Raw genomic sequence first — 17501 nt, forward strand, 5'->3', positions numbered from 1 at the left:
GAGATATATAAGAGAGTATTTCATGTTGGAAAATCACCGAAATGAGCCGTATCCCTACATCTGCTTGGAGATAAACAGTGTCAAGGGCCCCGCCGTCAGAAGACGTAACCGTCTTGGCCCCCAACATCTACTCGAAGATTATTACCATAAATAGGGCTTTGCCCCACAATGCAAGCGGCACAGGTGCGTTGAATGACGTAATTGGCGGGGTCTTCAAATGTCCAGGTGGGCACCAGGTGTGACAGAGGTCCTGCACAAAGTCAGATGATACAACTCAAACAAATATGAAAATTTAGTACAGCTTTATTTCAAAGTTCTGTGTGTGCTTTGACGTAAAATGCACTGTTTGTAACAAAGATACAGTATCCAGATTGTGGGCATCAACGGGAAGAAGAAGAAGAAACCTGTCCCCAAGTCCAAGCCACGCCTCCAACCAGGGTTTCCCGCCAAAAGACCGATAGCTGACCTAGACTATATTACTCCGCTCACAAGAAACGATCTCAAAAAACAAAACTAGATCAAAAACGTGCAAAATTCGACGACAAAGATCGATTCATACATATTTCGTCCTTTAAATTTAAATCATTTTAACCGATTTTGATCATTGGTGATATTAACTTCTGCTCTATTTTGTTCTCACGTCGGGAGCGCGGAAGAGTATGATTAAAAGCCGGTGTTCCAGTGAACCGGCCACACGTGCAGTTTTGGAGCAGAGAGTTGTCAACACGTGTCATCTTCACTCTCGTCTCTCTTTTATCTTTTTCAAGGTAACGTAACTTCTTCTTGCAACAGTTATAATATGCAACCCAGTGTCATACTCATGACATATTTCTCGAACTTGGTGTATATATCATAGACGAAGCATACTTTGTTGAGTTGTTTGTCAAAAGTCTTGCATAAATTATTTTCCACTCGCGGGAAAAGAAGCTTTAGCCCTTTCACGCCAACTGCGTAATCTTTTCATATTCATGTGGTTCTCTTTTGAGTTGCAAATTTTTGTTGGCTATAAGCAACCACATGCGTCGGCTCTCTTTCAGAAAGTCTTGTTGACCCGGAAAGTGACAGGCGCTGTCGAGGCTTCTCCTAGCTCACACCTTGAACTGTGAAGTTTGTTGAAGTTGACAAGTCTTTCAAGATGGAAGATTGGGACGAAGGAGAGTCTTCTGCTCCAAGTTTCGCGACGTCTTCTGCGCCTTCTTCTGGGTTCGGTCGTGGGGTAAGATTTCTGAACTCCTTCTAGAAAATTTCTGCCCGAAGTCCTTCCTATGCCGTAAGTTGTTAGAGCATGACCATCTGTTTGAACTTACAATGTGTTAACGTTGAATCTTATGATTTTTCTGGCGTGAAAATTTCAGTGAATATTTTGGGATTCGGACTTGTTTTTGACAGTCAAGATGGCCGTTTCTGTGTACCACACATTCCACAGTGATTTGAGGTGGGGGAAAGGAGGGGAGTTTTGTTGTTTTCTCAGCGGGGGAGAAGGGGCCCTGGTCCGCAGGGAGAGCGGGGAGCGTCGGTGTTGATGCGCTCAGGAGGTTACCGTGAGACTTATGATTCATAAAGGGGATTTGAATTTTTAAATTTGTTGAAGTTTCACAGTTAACATGTTTTACACACGAGAGAAACTGATGCACGGACATTCTTGCACATGTAGCAATTAATGTATCAAATTTTTATGTGTTTAGAGACAACAGGAACTTGTCCACATGTGGCCACATGTGAAGACATTCCAGCTGCATGGGAAAGACATCCATCTGTGAACAATTATAAGCACATAATTTTTTAAGAGACAGTTATGTCCAATTGGTTTGAGCAGGAAAGAAGATTTGTAAATGCATCTCATTTTTTCTTTCTGAGGGTGTTTTGAGGATGCCTGTCAGAAACCTGTTGCCATGGCAACATGAAAAATGGAAAACTCTTTTTTTTTGCGGAATTGTTGGCAATAATATCTTAGGAAAAGTCATAGCACACATCCTACGATGTCAAAGTTGGCACAGGCACTTTTAGCTGGAATTAAAACCACAGGCGTCTTCTTTTTCACCTTTCCCTTGAGGCCTTGACACCATATGCATGCCTGCTGTACTTACCAAGTGTATTTTGTATATAAGAGACTATTCTAAAATTGACTGATAACACACATCTCTTAAAGTATTGATGTACATGTGTTGTGTTTCAGGGTGGTTTTGGAAGTGGAGGAGGTGGAGGATTTGGCTCGGGTGGAGGAGGTGGTGGATTCGGCTCTGGTGGAGGCTTTGGGGGTGGTGGAGACAGTGGAGGGGGCTTTGGCGGTGGAAGGGGTAGCAGCAATGGAGGCTCAGGTAAGAACACCTTGCTATATGGAGAAGTACTCTTCCATACAGACAATAGGTCAAGTTTCTTGAAAATGATTTTTCAATGATTTAGTTTGGTTGACACCTCGTCCTGAAAATGAGTGAGAATTTACACTTTTTGATATCAACTCTATCGAATGTCATGTGCAATAACTGTGGTGATTTCTGTTGATATTACTTTGCAATCACTTTCCAGCGCCTAAAACACAGGATGCCTTAGCGCTTTGTGTATCCCTAACAGTGAAGCTGTGCACCTAACTTTTGACCGGGTGCACCTAACCAGATATTTTGTGTATGGTTATGTACACCAGGTAACATTGTGCACAAGCATAATATTCTTGGCATTATTTGAAGTTAGCCTTTGATTTTTATGGCATTACTTTACACCTTTCACTATTTTTGCTAGGGTGCTTCAAATGTGGAGAAGAGGGCCACTTTTCCAGAGAGTGTCCTAAGGGTGGTGGTGGCAGGGGAGGTGGTGGAGGTAAGTTTTCCACTCAAAATTAACCTTGTGTTGAGGATATGTCTTAACTTCTTGAAACTTTGTAGTTTAGCCAGGTCAAGCTGTAACACTATTGGGAAATTTTGACTTATAAACAGATTGGAATTGTTGTGGAACCAGGTTTTACTGGGTTTAACAGTTGTTGAGTTTATTTTCTTTTTGTCTGATTGAATTAAAGCTTTTTTTTTTCTAACAAAAAAAAGCAAATTTTATCAAAATCATTGAGAAAACATCCTAACCATGGTTGAAAGAAACAAAGCATGATGTTTGTCCATCGGAAGTAGATAATGACATTGACTTCAACAAAACAGCATAGCAACCCAGTAACAGGTCACAGCATAGGGCAAGTCACCCTGCTTTCACATCCACTTGAGCTAGCCAATGTCTGCAAAATTACAGATCAAATGATGTTGATGCAACTGCCACTGCAGACCTTTTTTTTTTACACAAACATGAAAACTGTTTTACGATGGCAGTCATTATTTAGATGATGTTGAGGTTGTTTGTTGGTCAATGTTTACCAGGAAGTCGTGCCTGCTTCAAGTGTGGAGAAGAGGGCCACATGTCCAGGGAATGTCCCAGTGCTGGAGGGGGAGGAGGTAGGAAAAATCCATTGTCATTACCTTTGCCAAGGTTATGTTTGTAGTACCTTTTTTGAATGGGTTTGAGTTATGGATGGGTCCATATGAAATCTGGTATGTGGATAGATTGGGTGGGCGTTCGTGTTGTAGACCCAAAATTGATGTTTTGATTTTCACAAAACCTACCCAAGTAACAAAGTATCATCTTTAACTAGCCATAGCTTCTTGATTTATGCTTATCACAACTGCTGGGAAACACACACACACCAAAAAAAAAAGCAATACCTTACTTTTTGTGGAGGTGATAACCATAAAGTTAAAAGTAGGAGCATTGAAAATACTGAGAAATTTTGGTGGAGAAATTGAAATCTTAGTCATCACATTCCTACTGCTGGCAAATGTGAACCTGATAAAATGAAATATTTCTTCACTAGTTCAAGGATATTTAATCAAAGGCAAGTGTGAAAAGGTCAAGAACTGCCAGTCTTTCTGTCTAGCATGTGGCAGTATATGACCTTGAGGTCAGTGACCTGGTATCCCATTTTCACAATGCCTGACAATTCCAGTGAATTTCTAAAAGCAAATCTTTCCTCAGCAAACTTGATACAGCTTTGGAAAAAATAGTGTTTCTTCAACTTCTACAGAGTGGATTGTATACTTTCCTGTTGTTCAATTCAGAAAAAAGATCTATAGAATTTGTACAATAATTTGAAGCAGTGTTAATTTTGTACCCAGAACTTGTAGTATGTGTGTTTCTGGAACTTGGCCAGGTCCAAAGTTGTATGGCAGATACAACTTCAAATGTCAAAGAAAGGTCAGGTAAATAGGATATGAAATGTCATCTTACCCAATGTCTTCAATTTTCTGCTATGCTGCCTTATGATCATAAGAAATTCAATGACAGTGTCAGCAAAAATGATGATGAAATAAAACTGAGTAGAGTAGAGAAGAGTTCTTTGGTTAGCCAGGAGTCTCGCTTCAGTTGAAACCGCTCCTCTTGAACTCCTCATTTCTCTTCAGGCAGCATACTTTATCTTTTTTATCTGGTGACCTGGATATCTCCAACTTTGTAACTTTTTGAGCCTTCTTGAAACCTCCTTGACCCAGTAGTGGTTAATCCCTGGGAATTCCAGTCTTGTTTGGATTAGTAAGGGTGATGAATGGATTAGTGAGAAAGGACAGGGGAACTCCCCAAAGGAACTCCCAAGGGTTGGTAGAATTACAAATGGCACATTGTTTTGTACCAGGAGTTCCATACTGTAGATCTTGAAATGATTACTGTGGTTTCTATTTTTGACTTACGTTTGGTGACCTCTTGAGGCAATACATTTCCTATGTATAACTACAGGTATTGTGTGAAAGTCAAGTTAGCTAAGTGATGAAGTATGATGTTTTTGATATCTTTCCTCTATACTTGATTTTTCATGTCTTGTTGACAAGTAGGTTTTGACATTGAAAATGATAAATCTTGTTCTTTTATGTTTCTCAGGAAGTCGTGCCTGCTTCAAGTGTGGAGAGGAAGGCCACATGTCCAGGGAATGTCCCAGTGCTGGAGGGGGAGGAGGTAGGCTCTTCCCTACCATTTTCAACTATGAAGTTGATGTTTTTGACTCATTCATCTTTTTTGCTTTCAATAAAAACTTTTTGCACCTTGAATGAGGAAGTATATTGATATTGTACATTCTATGTTGAAGACTTGAAGAATTGTATTCACATGTGGTATGTAAATTATTCATACTCCTCATAAATTGTCATTGATAGTGTTTTATGAAAAAGTGGTTTTGTCCTTGTTGAACAGTATTGTCTTGAATGAAAGCATGCTTCATGCTGGAAGACCATTGTTAGACATGCAAATACACATGCCAGAATGTGACCTTTTTGGATATCCCAGAATGAAAACTGGTGGTTTATTCATGTCTGTATTGGTGCAATTGTTTTTAAGAACAGGCAAATGTAGATAGTACTTCAGTGTGCTGTCTTTGTAATGCGAAGGTAAATATTGAAGAAGCCTCATTAGGGCAAGCTTCAAGTACTTAGAAAAAAAAAACTATCACAATTGTCAGTAAGATCAGTGCCAATCTTCTTGGACTACCTTGGAAACCTAGTATGAAAATCTTTTACCATGACATGTTGGTGAATACAACTTGCATTTGTGTTTGTGTGACTCTTCCCTCAAAATTGACTCCCTTTTAGGAAGCCGTGCCTGCTACAAGTGTGGAGAGGAAGGCCACATGGCTAGAGACTGCCCAAGTGCTGGTTCAGGGGGAGGAGGTATTTACAGGCTGTACTCATTTGTAGGTTATATAGCTTGAAATGGTGATAAAGATAGAACTGGTATTGGGGCTGGAAAAGTATGATGGCAGAAGCATGTACATGTATAGTCCTGCCTTGGAATCAAGAGGTTTCGAGTTCAAATCCTGGCTGTTGTCGCTCACCTAGCAATGCACACTGCTGAAAGTCCATAAAGCTATGGTCCACTGTTCGTTGTACTTGTCTGAGAGAGCTTGTGAAATTTCCCATATGCAGTTAACCTGTAATGAATTGTACATGTGATCTAATATAAACTTTCCGTTGTTACAGGAGGGTTTGGTGCAAAAAGTGGAGGATTTGGTGCCACAGTAAGTGATTTGTTATTGCAAGATCAGAGGTTCTATAAATTATTTTTTATACAAGTAAGGTTGGTGTATGTTTGTTGAATGCCCTGGTAGTCCAACTATTCCTTTCAACATCTTATGTTCTTAACGAATTTGATTGATTTAGCTTGTACTTTTGTATTTTTTCTTAGAATGGAGATGCCAAGCCTCGCAGTGGCGGTTTCGGCCGCGGGGGCGGATTTGGTGGTTCAAGCAACGATGACGACGCTCCTAAAGGTGGTTTTGGCCGTGGGGGTGGATTTGGGGGCAGCAGCGGTGGTGGTGGTGGTTTCGGAGGTGGCAGTGGAGGATTTGGCGGGGGCAGTGGTGGAGACGACGATGGAAAGAAAGGTAAGGAATAGGAAGTACAGGAATGTAGGAACTATAACTTAGTGAAGTATGAACTTGCACTTGACAACGTTGATTTTAACATGACCAATTGTAGAGCTGTGCCCACCACCAACAATGGTTAAAAATGTAAAATGCAGTCATTGGTTGAACTACTAATTGCCATGCAATCATTGGTTGAGCAGTTTTGATGGACAGTCTTGATTGGTCTTTTTGGGGATCCTGTTATACAATATTTGCTTATGAATTGATCTTTACTTAAAATCCATTATTCAATGAATGTAGGCATCCTTCTCTTAGTTAGTTACGTTTTATTATTTCTTGGTCAAAGTTTATACCTCATATGCTTGGGTATGTCAAAAGTTATTAAACATTTCCAACATGCCATGTATTCTACATATAAATTTATTGAAAATTTCTCAACTTTTCTGTCATCCAGGAGGTAGTGGCTGCTTCAAGTGTGGCGAAGATGGCCACTTTTCAAGGGAGTGTCCTAACTCACAAGGTAAACTTTGCAATAATCTAATTCACACCTGAAACATCTTGAGGACTGACTGTTCTTGTATTCAGATAGAAGATGGGTAGCTCAATCTCATTGTTGCCAGAGTGGCAGGGAGCCAAGTTCAAAGTTGCCCCCAATACTAATTTATTAATCAATTGTGTGAGAAATGAAAGAGCATACTAGTTTACATGGAGGCATTGTTTTTGGTCTTGTGTTTTTGCAGTCATGAATTTTCTTTGTGCAAGTTACGTTCACCGCAGAATGACAGAAAGTAAAGGTCGGAGTTGCCAGAACTACAAGAAATTCAGAGTTTGAGTTCTTCAAACTCTTGTTGAAAAAATGAACTAAGGAACTGTGTTATTGTTGTTGACCCAGGAGGTGGTGGCGGAGGTAAGAAGGGATGTTTCAGATGCGGAGAGGAGGGGCACATGGTTGCGGACTGCCCCAACCCCGACACGCGAGAATTGGACCCCGACCGCCCCGCTCCGGTCACGTACGTCCCACCCCCTCCCCCAGATGGAGAGGAGGAGATCTTCCAGACCATCGCCAAGGGAATCAACTTTGACAAGTATGATGAGATTCCAGTAGAGGTGACAGGTGTGTCAGTCATTACTTTTCCCCTAGGGGAGTGAAGAAATGTGATGGGCTTGTCTGCGTTTCCACATGCTTTGGCTTGCAATGATTTAGATGCATTGTGATGTTGTATGCGATGCAGGAAGGCCTATAAAAGATGAAGATGTGTCTACTTTGGGCCCTCTAGCAGCCTCCCTCCATACTGCAGTGTAGCCTGTAGATTTTGTATCTCCTGTTTTGGAAATGCTTTGCTCTTGATTCAACCACAGAATTTGTTTTCACTGAAGCTTTTGTGATAGTGACCGATAAGGATTTTGGGGGCGCAAATTTGTTTAAAGTGGGCCAAATTTATGACTTTGAAAATGATTTCAGGATGATTGTATATTACGAGGTTGGACAAAATGAATTTTTTTCTAAGCAAACTGAGATGTGGTTGTGCACGAAAAGAAATGTGTTTTTGGAATGTGAATATAGTAATGTACTGTGCACTTGCAGGCAGAGAGTGCCCATGTCATATTGGGTCCTTCGACGAAGCCCAGCTATACGAGACTTTCCGTGCCAACGTGGCCAAGGCCAAGTACGACCGCCCCACCCCGGTGCAGAAGTACAGCATCCCCATCGTCCTGGGCGGGCGGGACCTGATGGCTTGTGCACAGACTGGATCAGGAAAAACTGTAGGTTACCTTATGTTGTGGATTAAAGCTTAGGGGAAGAAACGTTTTTGTTACCCGACCGTCCCCAACTTGTTTAGTCCAATACTCGCAAGGGACATACAATTTTAACATCTAACATCTGAGTTATCAGGGCTCGAAATACCCCATGCATATGCAAGTTTGCGCATGTAAAATTAGTGTGGTGCAAGTTAGTTTAGACCAAACTTGCACCAGTGCAAGTTACTTTTGTCCTCTAATCCCTGGCATTAGAAAAAGTTTACACACACCAAGAATATTGTCTGTCAGTGAAAGGTAAAAGAAAATGACCCTGAATAAAAAAGCCTAAATTTGTTCATGGAGGTAAACAATATTTTAAGACAATTCCATCTCTACAATGCTAATGATTCCTATAGTGCTGTCTTACCTTGATTTGCATATTAGTTACATTTACATACAAGTTAGTGACTTTGATATGTTCAACTGTTTTTATGTGTACTTGTATGTACTTGTATTGAGTTGTTCTACCACTTCATTCTAGCGATGGTAAAGAACAGTGATGGATGTCAATCGAAGCGCCCAGAAGAAATCTAAATCTTATCGACTGTAGACATTGAATTGTCTCAAAAAAAAGCTTAAATTCACCTTTTTATGAAACTGTACAATTTTTTGTGAAAGATTTACAACGAAAAATAGAATGCGCTATGGCAAAACAAATATCCAAACACATATCCCCACTTACTCACGTACATTTGCAAATTTCTGATTAACGGTTAACAGTTCACTATTTTGGGTTGTGCATGTAAGTTTCTTTTGGTGCAAGTTACTTTTGGCTCAACTTGCACCGGTGCAAGTTGACTGAAAAGTGTATTTCGAGCCCTGGTTATACAAACAAATCATTTTTATAACATGTTCTCCTGACTGTTGCAAAATTAAAAGAAACTTGTGCTTTACAATGTGCAGTAATACTTATGACTGAAACACTGTTCCAAACTGCTGTCTTAATGCATTTCAGTATTGCATGGTTAAACAGTACTTGTTAACTCACCTTGGTGGATAAGATAAAAGATGAGAAAGAGTACCTTATACCATTTTATCAAGAATCTTCGATATATAATAATTAAGGGTTAATGACCCGCCCCGAGGTGTATATGGTGTCATAACGCCTGGTCCTTTGCTATAACCACCGAATAAAACCGGTTTTATGAGGTGGTTATAGCAAAGGACCAGGCGTTATGGCACCATGTACACCGAGGAACAGGCGGGTCATCAACGTTATTATCATATAGCCTACCCAAACTTGCAAACTCCTGTATGACGCATAGATCCCTTGATACTATAAGTGTGAATTCCTTTGTCGAATTTCTGAAAGTTCACATTTGTTCCTTGGTACATACATTTGTTTACAGATTGCAGTTTGAAACCAAAATTTCCACAGAAAATATTCAAAACATTGCAGTCTTTTGCTTTTTAGAACAACAAAACTCATTATCAATGTTAACAGAAAGAGCTATTCCCTCCTTGCAGTCTGTACTTATTGCCTCTGCTTTGGCATATGTTTCGCTCCTTTTGATTGGCCAAACCCTGCATATCTTGTGTGTATCGCTCAGTCTGGTTGGTCAGAATGAATCGACACCTCGACCGGTGTCGATTTTGCATCGACACTGCCGCTTGGTGTCCATTCATTCTGACTAACCTGAAGCAGGATACATACCGGCCTGGCCGGAATCTAAGTGTTACGCCGTCATAACCAGCGTGGAACGGGGCTTCTGATCAGGCTTTTAGCTAGGAATTTTTTTTAGGGTGTACATCTGTAATGTGTTGTACTCTCCGCACTGCGCGGCGGAGCCGAGCGCCGAAGGCGCGAGCATTGTAGGGGGGTCCGGGGGTATTCTCCCCCGGAAAATTTTTAAATTTAAAGCCTCTGAAATGCTATTTCCTGCATTTTGAAGTAGAATATAGCCAAATTTTTGTCTTTGCTGCATTACTACTTTTGTCCTGAGAATGGGAGGTATGTGTTCTTGATTAGAGGTGGGTATGGCTTAAAGAATACATGAGGAAATTTTCAAGTAATATAACACTGATTCCTTACAAGATAATGTTTCATGAGTTATACATACAATCAGAGAGAGTAAACTAGAAAGGCCACATTTTTGCAAAAATGCAGAATGTTTTCCCTCTAGCTTTGTTTAAGCTACTGGAATACTATACCAGTAGGCTTGCCCGTAAGCATAGAACAACCAAAGTGCTGGGGACTTTATTAACATAATTTATATATTTTTTTTTGTTTATTCATTGAATTACTCTGATAAGAAACATATTTTGTGAAGGGGCTTGGTTCACGATGAAATACACGCAATTGTTCTTGTCAAAATCACTTAAATCAGTTTCTTTACAATAAGTTTTGCGAAAAAGATATAATTTGGCCATTTTAAGAACCACATTCTGAAGTATGCATTAAGCATAGACAAGTTTGTGCATGAGTAGTGTTTACACCTCACATGTGCTTGGGACTTCATTTATTGAATTACTCTGATAATAAACATGTTTTGTGAAGGGGTTTGGTGCACGATGAAATATACGCAATTGTTCTGTCAAAATCACTTAAATCAGTTTCTTTATGTAAAGTTTTGTGAAAAAGATATAATTTGGCTATTTTAAGAACCACATTCTGAAGTATGCAAGCATAGACAACTTTCTGCATGAATAATGCTTGCACCTCACATCTGCTCGGGACTTTTCTGGTTTACACCTCACATCTGCTCGGGACTTTTCTGACTTTTGGAAGGCGGAATAATCTTAGGCCTGAGCAAAAGCTACATGTTTTCTCCTTCAGGAAAACATAATTAACCTCACTGCTAAGGTGAAACTTGACTGTTACATATATAACAACAGCAAGCTAAAGAAGTCTACAAGAAAATCTGCAAACCAACAGAGGAGAAAGTGTAGCCAGGACTGCCAGGTACATCTTATATTTCTTTTGTGTATCTACTCTGTTAAGAACATAGCTGAAAATAAATGCACTGAAAAGTTACTTGTAGCCTGTAACATCAGCATTAACTTTACACAGTACAGAAAAATATGTGTACAAACATTTAATTCATTGAAAATATATAGCAGAAAAGATGTGCTCCAAGGGCAAATTAAGCGAAATTTTCTCAACAAACAACATCCATTTATCAATATTTTGAAAATAAAGACTGCAACAAAAGTAATATCTCAAGTTACCGTGAAAAAATCGCGACCTCCGTTCAACATTTTCTACGAATTCAGTGCCGACACCGCCCCCCTCCCCAGTACGTCATCGTCACATTAGCTGTTGTTTTTCCCACATTCCACCGACAAACAAGCAAAAGAAACCTCCAAAACAATCCTATACATGTACTTATCACCAATGACTTCAGGCATTCGACGAGTTTTCGTAAACAAATCAAAGTTTTTACGATTTCCTGCGTGATTTTTCCCGCGAAAACAGCGGGGATATCAGATATTCCACCACCAATAATGGTGCCCGGGCGCGCTACGTCACGCCGAAATGGCCAATGGGGTGCGACTCTCGCGATAAGCGAGATGTGAGTTGGTGCGAGATTGCGCGAGACTTGAGGTAGGATCACCCAAAATGGCGTCTCAGTGCGCCCGGAATCGCCGAATTTTGAAATTTGTGCGAAGTTTCCGGGGGAAAATAAGGGCGTACAGAAGCCGTACATCCAAAAAACAGGGCGTACATTTTGTGATATTTTTATTAAAGGGCGTACATTGTACGCCCGTACGCATTGCTAGCTAAAAGCCTGCTTCTGATTGGTCCGTGGCGCCTGGCTATATGATAATGAGCTTTAATTCTAAATGCAGAATCTCTCCATCCCTCCCCCTAGGCTGCCTTCCTACTGCCGGTGCTGACAGGCATGATGAAGGAGGGGCTCGCCGGCAGCTCGTTCTCCAACATACAGGAGCCCCAGGCCATCTGTGTGGCGCCCACGCGTGAGCTGGCCATTCAGATCTTCTCTGAGGCCCGCAAGTTCTCGTACGGCACCATGCTGAGGCCGTGCATCGCGTACGGAGGGGTGAGCGTCATGCACCACAAGTCCCAGATCCAGCGGGGCTGTCACCTCCTGGTGGCTACTCCAGGCAGGCTGCTGGACTTCATTGACAAGGGAGTGGTGAGTCTTCTAGTTCTTTCGTTTTTCTTCCCACTGTGTTGCATTGCAAGTTTGTTTCTTTTTGAGGAGATGTAAATTTGGATTAGAAGGGAAAGAAGGCTTTTGTTGGTTCAAGTTCCTCGTTCAATTCATTTTGTAGTACAATAGAAGTACTTGAAAAATGCATATTTGCGTTGTCATGAACTCGTGGTGGTGGAGATGCCATTGCGAAAATATAACCACTGCAAGAATTCTAAGATTATTGAACAGAACAGGAAACTTCACACAGAGGAGTAAAGTAGCGTTTTTTGGTTTGATGAGCTTTTCAGATGTTCAACACACACTATACAGCACAGGCGTACATTCTTGAGTGCCTTTCTGTTTTAAGACTAAAAACTGAAAATGGTCTACGTGTCAACTATGGACCAGACAAGGTTACCATTATGAAGGAGTATAACGATGCTTGGTTATTCCCGTACAGATCAGCATAAAGAAGCTGAAGTACCTGATTCTGGACGAGGCTGACCGCATGTTGGACATGGGATTTGAGCCCGAGATCCGCAGGCTGGTGGAGACGGCTTCCTGGGGCATGCCAGCCAAGGTGAGACCCGCATTTCACAACTAAACAGCAAAAACAAGAGTGTTCAGAGTGGCACTTATTTCGTGTCTGGTAACCCATAAACCGCCATTAGGCTTACTGTATACAGTTTTGTCGTCATTGGTCGCATGGGTCGGCTACAGTAGATATAAGCTATGTTAGACTAGACGGTAAGGTTTGATCCACTCAGTGCGGACCATTACTTTTGCATTGTGCTCATTTTGGGGTCACCTTGAGTCAAGTAAGGAAATAAGTGCCTTTCCCAAGGGCACAACATAAAGATGTACCTTGGGTTCAAACCCAAAAACTTTGAATTCTAAGGTCCACATCTTGATGTCCTTAACACGCTCTATCAAAGATATTCTCGGTGTACCATGACCTACAGTTTGGTGACAGTGTACATACAGCCAATCGCTAAATAAATACTGCCTCTTGTATAAAGAATTTTCGGTAAATCACTTTCGTTTTTTCCCCTGCCCAGGGTGAGAGACAGACCCTGATGTTCAGCGCGACCTTCCCTGAGGAGATCCAGAAGCTGGCGCAGGATTTCCTGGAGGACTACATCTTCCTGACCATCGGCCGTGTGGGCGGGGCCAACACTGATGTGGAGCAGACTGTCATGGAGTCATCCCAGTACGACAAACGGGAAAAACTCACCGACATCCTGGGCAACTTAGGTGGGTCCTTCAGACAGCTGTAGATTTGGAAATGTTAGTGGTTACAGTTTCGTGAGTTTTGTCATGACCATTCCACCATGAATATTCGTTACCAGTGGTATTGTATCACTACCATAGCCAGCGTAGCACAGAATTGTTTCAACTGAGAACTTGAGACAGTGACAATCTTCTTTCCTATTATTGGCACATTAAGTGCTGGTAAAATAATGAATTAACTGTTTCACTGAAGCACAGGAAGATGTAGCCATGTATTTTTGTTGCAACAGGTTGATATCAGGCCCAGTGCATTTGTCTAGATACAGTGAGATAATGTTAGACCTTTCCAGTAGCCTTAAGCCTCTCACACATGCAGAACCTTCCCAGAGCTTGTGGTTGGCTCTGTGTAACGGGCTCAACATTATGGCTGCTTGAAGTTGCAGAATGTAGGTCTCATTTACAGTGGAATGTGTCTGTATGTTTCAGGTCAGGAGCGAGTGTTGGTGTTTGTGGAGACCAAGAGGAATGCTGACTTCCTGGCCAGCTACCTGTCCCAGTCTGGGTTCCCCACCACCAGTATCCATGGGTGGGTAGTTTTGTCTTCTGTTCAGTCTGCAAAAAATTGCTTTTCTTTGACCAATGTAGGATAGCTCCTATCAAATATTAGATATTAGAGATCCACAGCTGCAATTTTGAGTGAACAAAAGTACACATGCACCCAGTGTTTTGGCCCTTGGCTGTACCTGAACTTCCATATTGGTGTTTGTTGCTAGAATTTGTACACAGCCCTTTTCCCTACTTAAATGTTAAATGCTATCTCCATGTCTGAGAACAGTGTTTAACAGTGTGTTTTGTCCGTCATCACTAACAGTGACCGACTGCAGAAGGAGAGAGAGGAGGCGCTGATGGACTTCCGTACCGGCCGTGCCCCGGTGTTGGTGGCCACCTCAGTAGCTGCACGTGGTCTGGACATCCCCAAGGTCAGAGTTCCTTGTGTAATGGTGAAGCAAAACTTAACATTGGCTCTCAAAGAAGGAGAGGACCCAGGGACCTCTACCCATAGGCCATCACAGTGATTGTGGAAGAATAAATTATGTTTAATAGCATCGACTTTCATTTTGTCTGGTAGTGTTCGCAATAGGAAAATCAGCCTCAAGTATTATTTTAATTTCATTGTCTTTCATGTTTGTTTGTGTCTGCAAATCCTGAAGTAAATTGAAACGGGGTGAAGTCTGCCATCTCTGACTGTTGTCTATCTCTCCCTAGGTGATGGTGGTTGTAAACTATGACCTTCCCAGTAGCATTGACGAGTACGTCCATCGGATCGGCAGAACCGGCCGTGTGGGCAACACCGGGAAGGCCATCAGCTTCTACGACTCGGACAAGGATGCCAGCCTGGCTCGATCTCTGGTCAAAGTGCTAGCAGATGTAAGTCAAGTTTGGGAACTTGATTTTAGTCATTCACATCTCTGTTGCTACTTTGTCAGTTAGTAAAGTGCATGTTTGATGAGGTCCCTACAACATATGGGCCTGTTAGGGATTTGAATCCAGCACCTTGATATTGGTTAAAAGTTGAGTTTTCACAGAAATGCCCCAAGTTCCAGTTGACTGCATTGCTCTGTAAGCCCGACCAAAGCAATGATGATGCTAGTCCAACCAAAGCGATAGATTATCTACACTACAAAGCCTTACCTCAGGCTTAAGTTACTTTGTCTTTCACAACCCTTATCATCACTTGTTTCTTCCCCCAGGCTCAGCAGAATGTGCCAGACTGGCTGGAGGATGCAGCTGAGGGAGCCATTGGCACCAACTATGGACCCGCCGGGGGAGCGTTCGGGGCCAGGGATACCAGGAGACAGGTAATTACCTCCCTAAAAATGGAGGTACTGTTGTCTTCTTGGTGTTTGTGCTGGCGAAGTTTCTGCTGGCCCGGGTCAAAGTTTGTTCCCTGGCTGAGTTTTAAACTGATTCTGGCAAATACTGGACACTGTTACTATTACTGACTGGATGCGAAGATTCAGCTTGCCTGCATTTAGATTTCTTTGGCAGGCTGGCAGGAAGTGAATATTGGCACAAGTTCATAAGTCAGGATGAAAGGCGTTACCTTGAATCACAGCTTGGCTTTTGTGCCATTTGAAACCATCAAATAAAGAAGATGCTTATTTTTTTGTTCTTTTCCAGTACAATGGAAGTGGTGGAGGCGGCGGTGGGATGCAGAATGGTGGCGGCAGCTTTGCTTCAGGCGGTGGTGGCGGCGGCTTTGCCTCCTCTGCTCCTGACGAGGAGGAAGACTGGGGCTAAAGACCCCCATCACACCCTCCAAACCTGGACCACAGTAGTTAGGCTTAGGTTCCCCTTTCTCGTTCAGTTCTGGATTGGTTAGAAAGTTTCCACAAAAGTTTTCACAGAAGTGCACCAAGTACCAGTTAACTACACAACTTTGTTAGCCTGACCAAAACGATGATGATGATTATGATGATGATGATGATGATGGCCAAACCAGGTCAATAAGTTTATCACAAAGCCTTACCTCATGTTAGTTACCTTGTCCAAACACAAGTATTTCCTGGAGCACATGATGACAAGGCATTTTTGTTTCTCACTGTAACAGTTTACTTTTGAAGACTTGGGCATTACTTTAAAGGGCCCCTCAAAGGACATACGTGTACTTAAAAACATATGAGATATAACTAAGTTACTAACGTTGTTCATACATGAACTTCATTAGAATCTGTTGACCAAGAGTTTTGAAACGAAGCTGACATACTGACCCATCTGAAAGTTATAAGTAAAAAAGGAAGGTGGGAAAAGTTTCATTTTGTAAATTCTTGATCAATATATTTTCATATCTCGCTTTTTTTTTGTTTTTGATAGCAGCCTGTTTCGTGTAGTTACTTAGGGACTAGGAAGACTCGTTTTTGTTTTGATGTTACGACAAATAGCAAGGCACGTCTGAGAGAGAAAAGGGAGGCTGCCACATGTAGGTTTGTAGCAGATTTTTGTGGAAAATTGCTGGAGGACCAAGCAGAAGTAATTACGAGACAAAACGATCATCACGAGTGCAAAAGAGTGATGCTGATTGGTTAGGAAAGATTCCGAGGCACCGTGTGGGTTGGCTTGAGTCATTCCTGACTAAACTTTGTGCCATAGAAAAGGCACTTCATGTGACTTTCCTCACTCAACCAAATTGTAGAAGTGGAGATCTGGCTTTGGTTGGACAGGCAAAAGGCATTGGAAGGAGAGGGATTGGTTCCGCCTTCCAATACCATGCCCAAGACTAAGTGGATAGCAAGCCGGATAGCAAGCCAAAGGCCTCAAAAAGGCTATGGGACTTCCTTAACTTGTGGGAAGATTTTAACCAAGGCTTAGGTGAAGGCACTTGGTTTGTCTTCTTGACAAGACAACTGGAAGCAAGACAACTGTTGAGATTCTGACAATCTAAGACAGTATTTTATTGAGAAAGCTGTTGGCCCGTTTAACCAAAAACTACTTGTGCAATACTCCTATGATGGGGAGTTAGAAAGAGTCCGAAAAAGGCATTCCATGATGTTTGCTGGCAAACCTATAGTGGCATGTCATGTTGATGTAATATGTGCAATATACATTTAGTGGAAGGGTACAGAAAAGTGTATATTTGTACATAGTATATTCATCGTGAACGAACGTCCCTGTATGTTGGATTGCCTTCGCTGGATGGAGTTTCATAAATATATATACATTATATTTTCACCTTGTTTGCTGTTCGTGATGTTTTCAAAATAAACAGGATCAACTTGTTCTGGACTTCTGTTTCTTTCTTGTTAGTTAATCCAAGACCAGCAATACTGTAGATCTTGAAACTTTTAAGGTGATTTTATTCTAGCACAAGTAGCAGTTTTTGTAATGACTTCAGCGCAAATTCACCACCTCATGAATATGTCTATCTTGTATGACTAATGAACAGTTGCACTGCAAAGAAACATGCCCTTCTGACTGAATTAAAACTATCATGATAC

General features: G+C 41.6%; 1 protein-coding gene across 3 annotated transcripts; it reads left to right on the forward strand.

Moving 5' to 3' along the window:
- Positions 1–612: 612 nt before the first annotated feature.
- LOC118413272 (probable ATP-dependent RNA helicase vasa-like) lies at positions 613–17289 on the forward strand. Of its 3 annotated transcripts, XM_035816525.1 has the most exons (20): positions 613–767; positions 1038–1216; positions 2177–2318; positions 2737–2814; positions 3357–3431; positions 4903–4977; positions 5607–5684; positions 5994–6031; positions 6199–6397; positions 6834–6899; positions 7272–7493; positions 7965–8143; positions 11992–12276; positions 12737–12856; positions 13335–13530; positions 13993–14092; positions 14378–14486; positions 14773–14934; positions 15258–15365; positions 15688–17289. In XM_035816525.1, exons 2-20 carry the CDS (start codon positions 1136–1138, stop codon positions 15805–15807), a joined length of 2433 nt encoding a protein of 810 aa, XP_035672418.1. In that variant the 5' UTR covers positions 613–767; positions 1038–1135; the 3' UTR covers positions 15808–17289. The 3 variants fall into 3 exon arrangements, with proteins under 3 accessions (XP_035672418.1, XP_035672420.1, XP_035672419.1); XM_035816527.1 differs by lacking the exon at positions 4903–4977; XM_035816526.1 differs by lacking the exon at positions 3357–3431.
- Positions 17290–17501: the final 212 nt, after the last annotated feature.

The sequence above is a fragment of the Branchiostoma floridae genome, chromosome 4 (genome assembly GCF_000003815.2).
Source record: "Branchiostoma floridae strain S238N-H82 chromosome 4, Bfl_VNyyK, whole genome shotgun sequence".
Lineage (NCBI taxonomy): Eukaryota > Metazoa > Chordata > Leptocardii > Amphioxiformes > Branchiostomatidae > Branchiostoma > Branchiostoma floridae.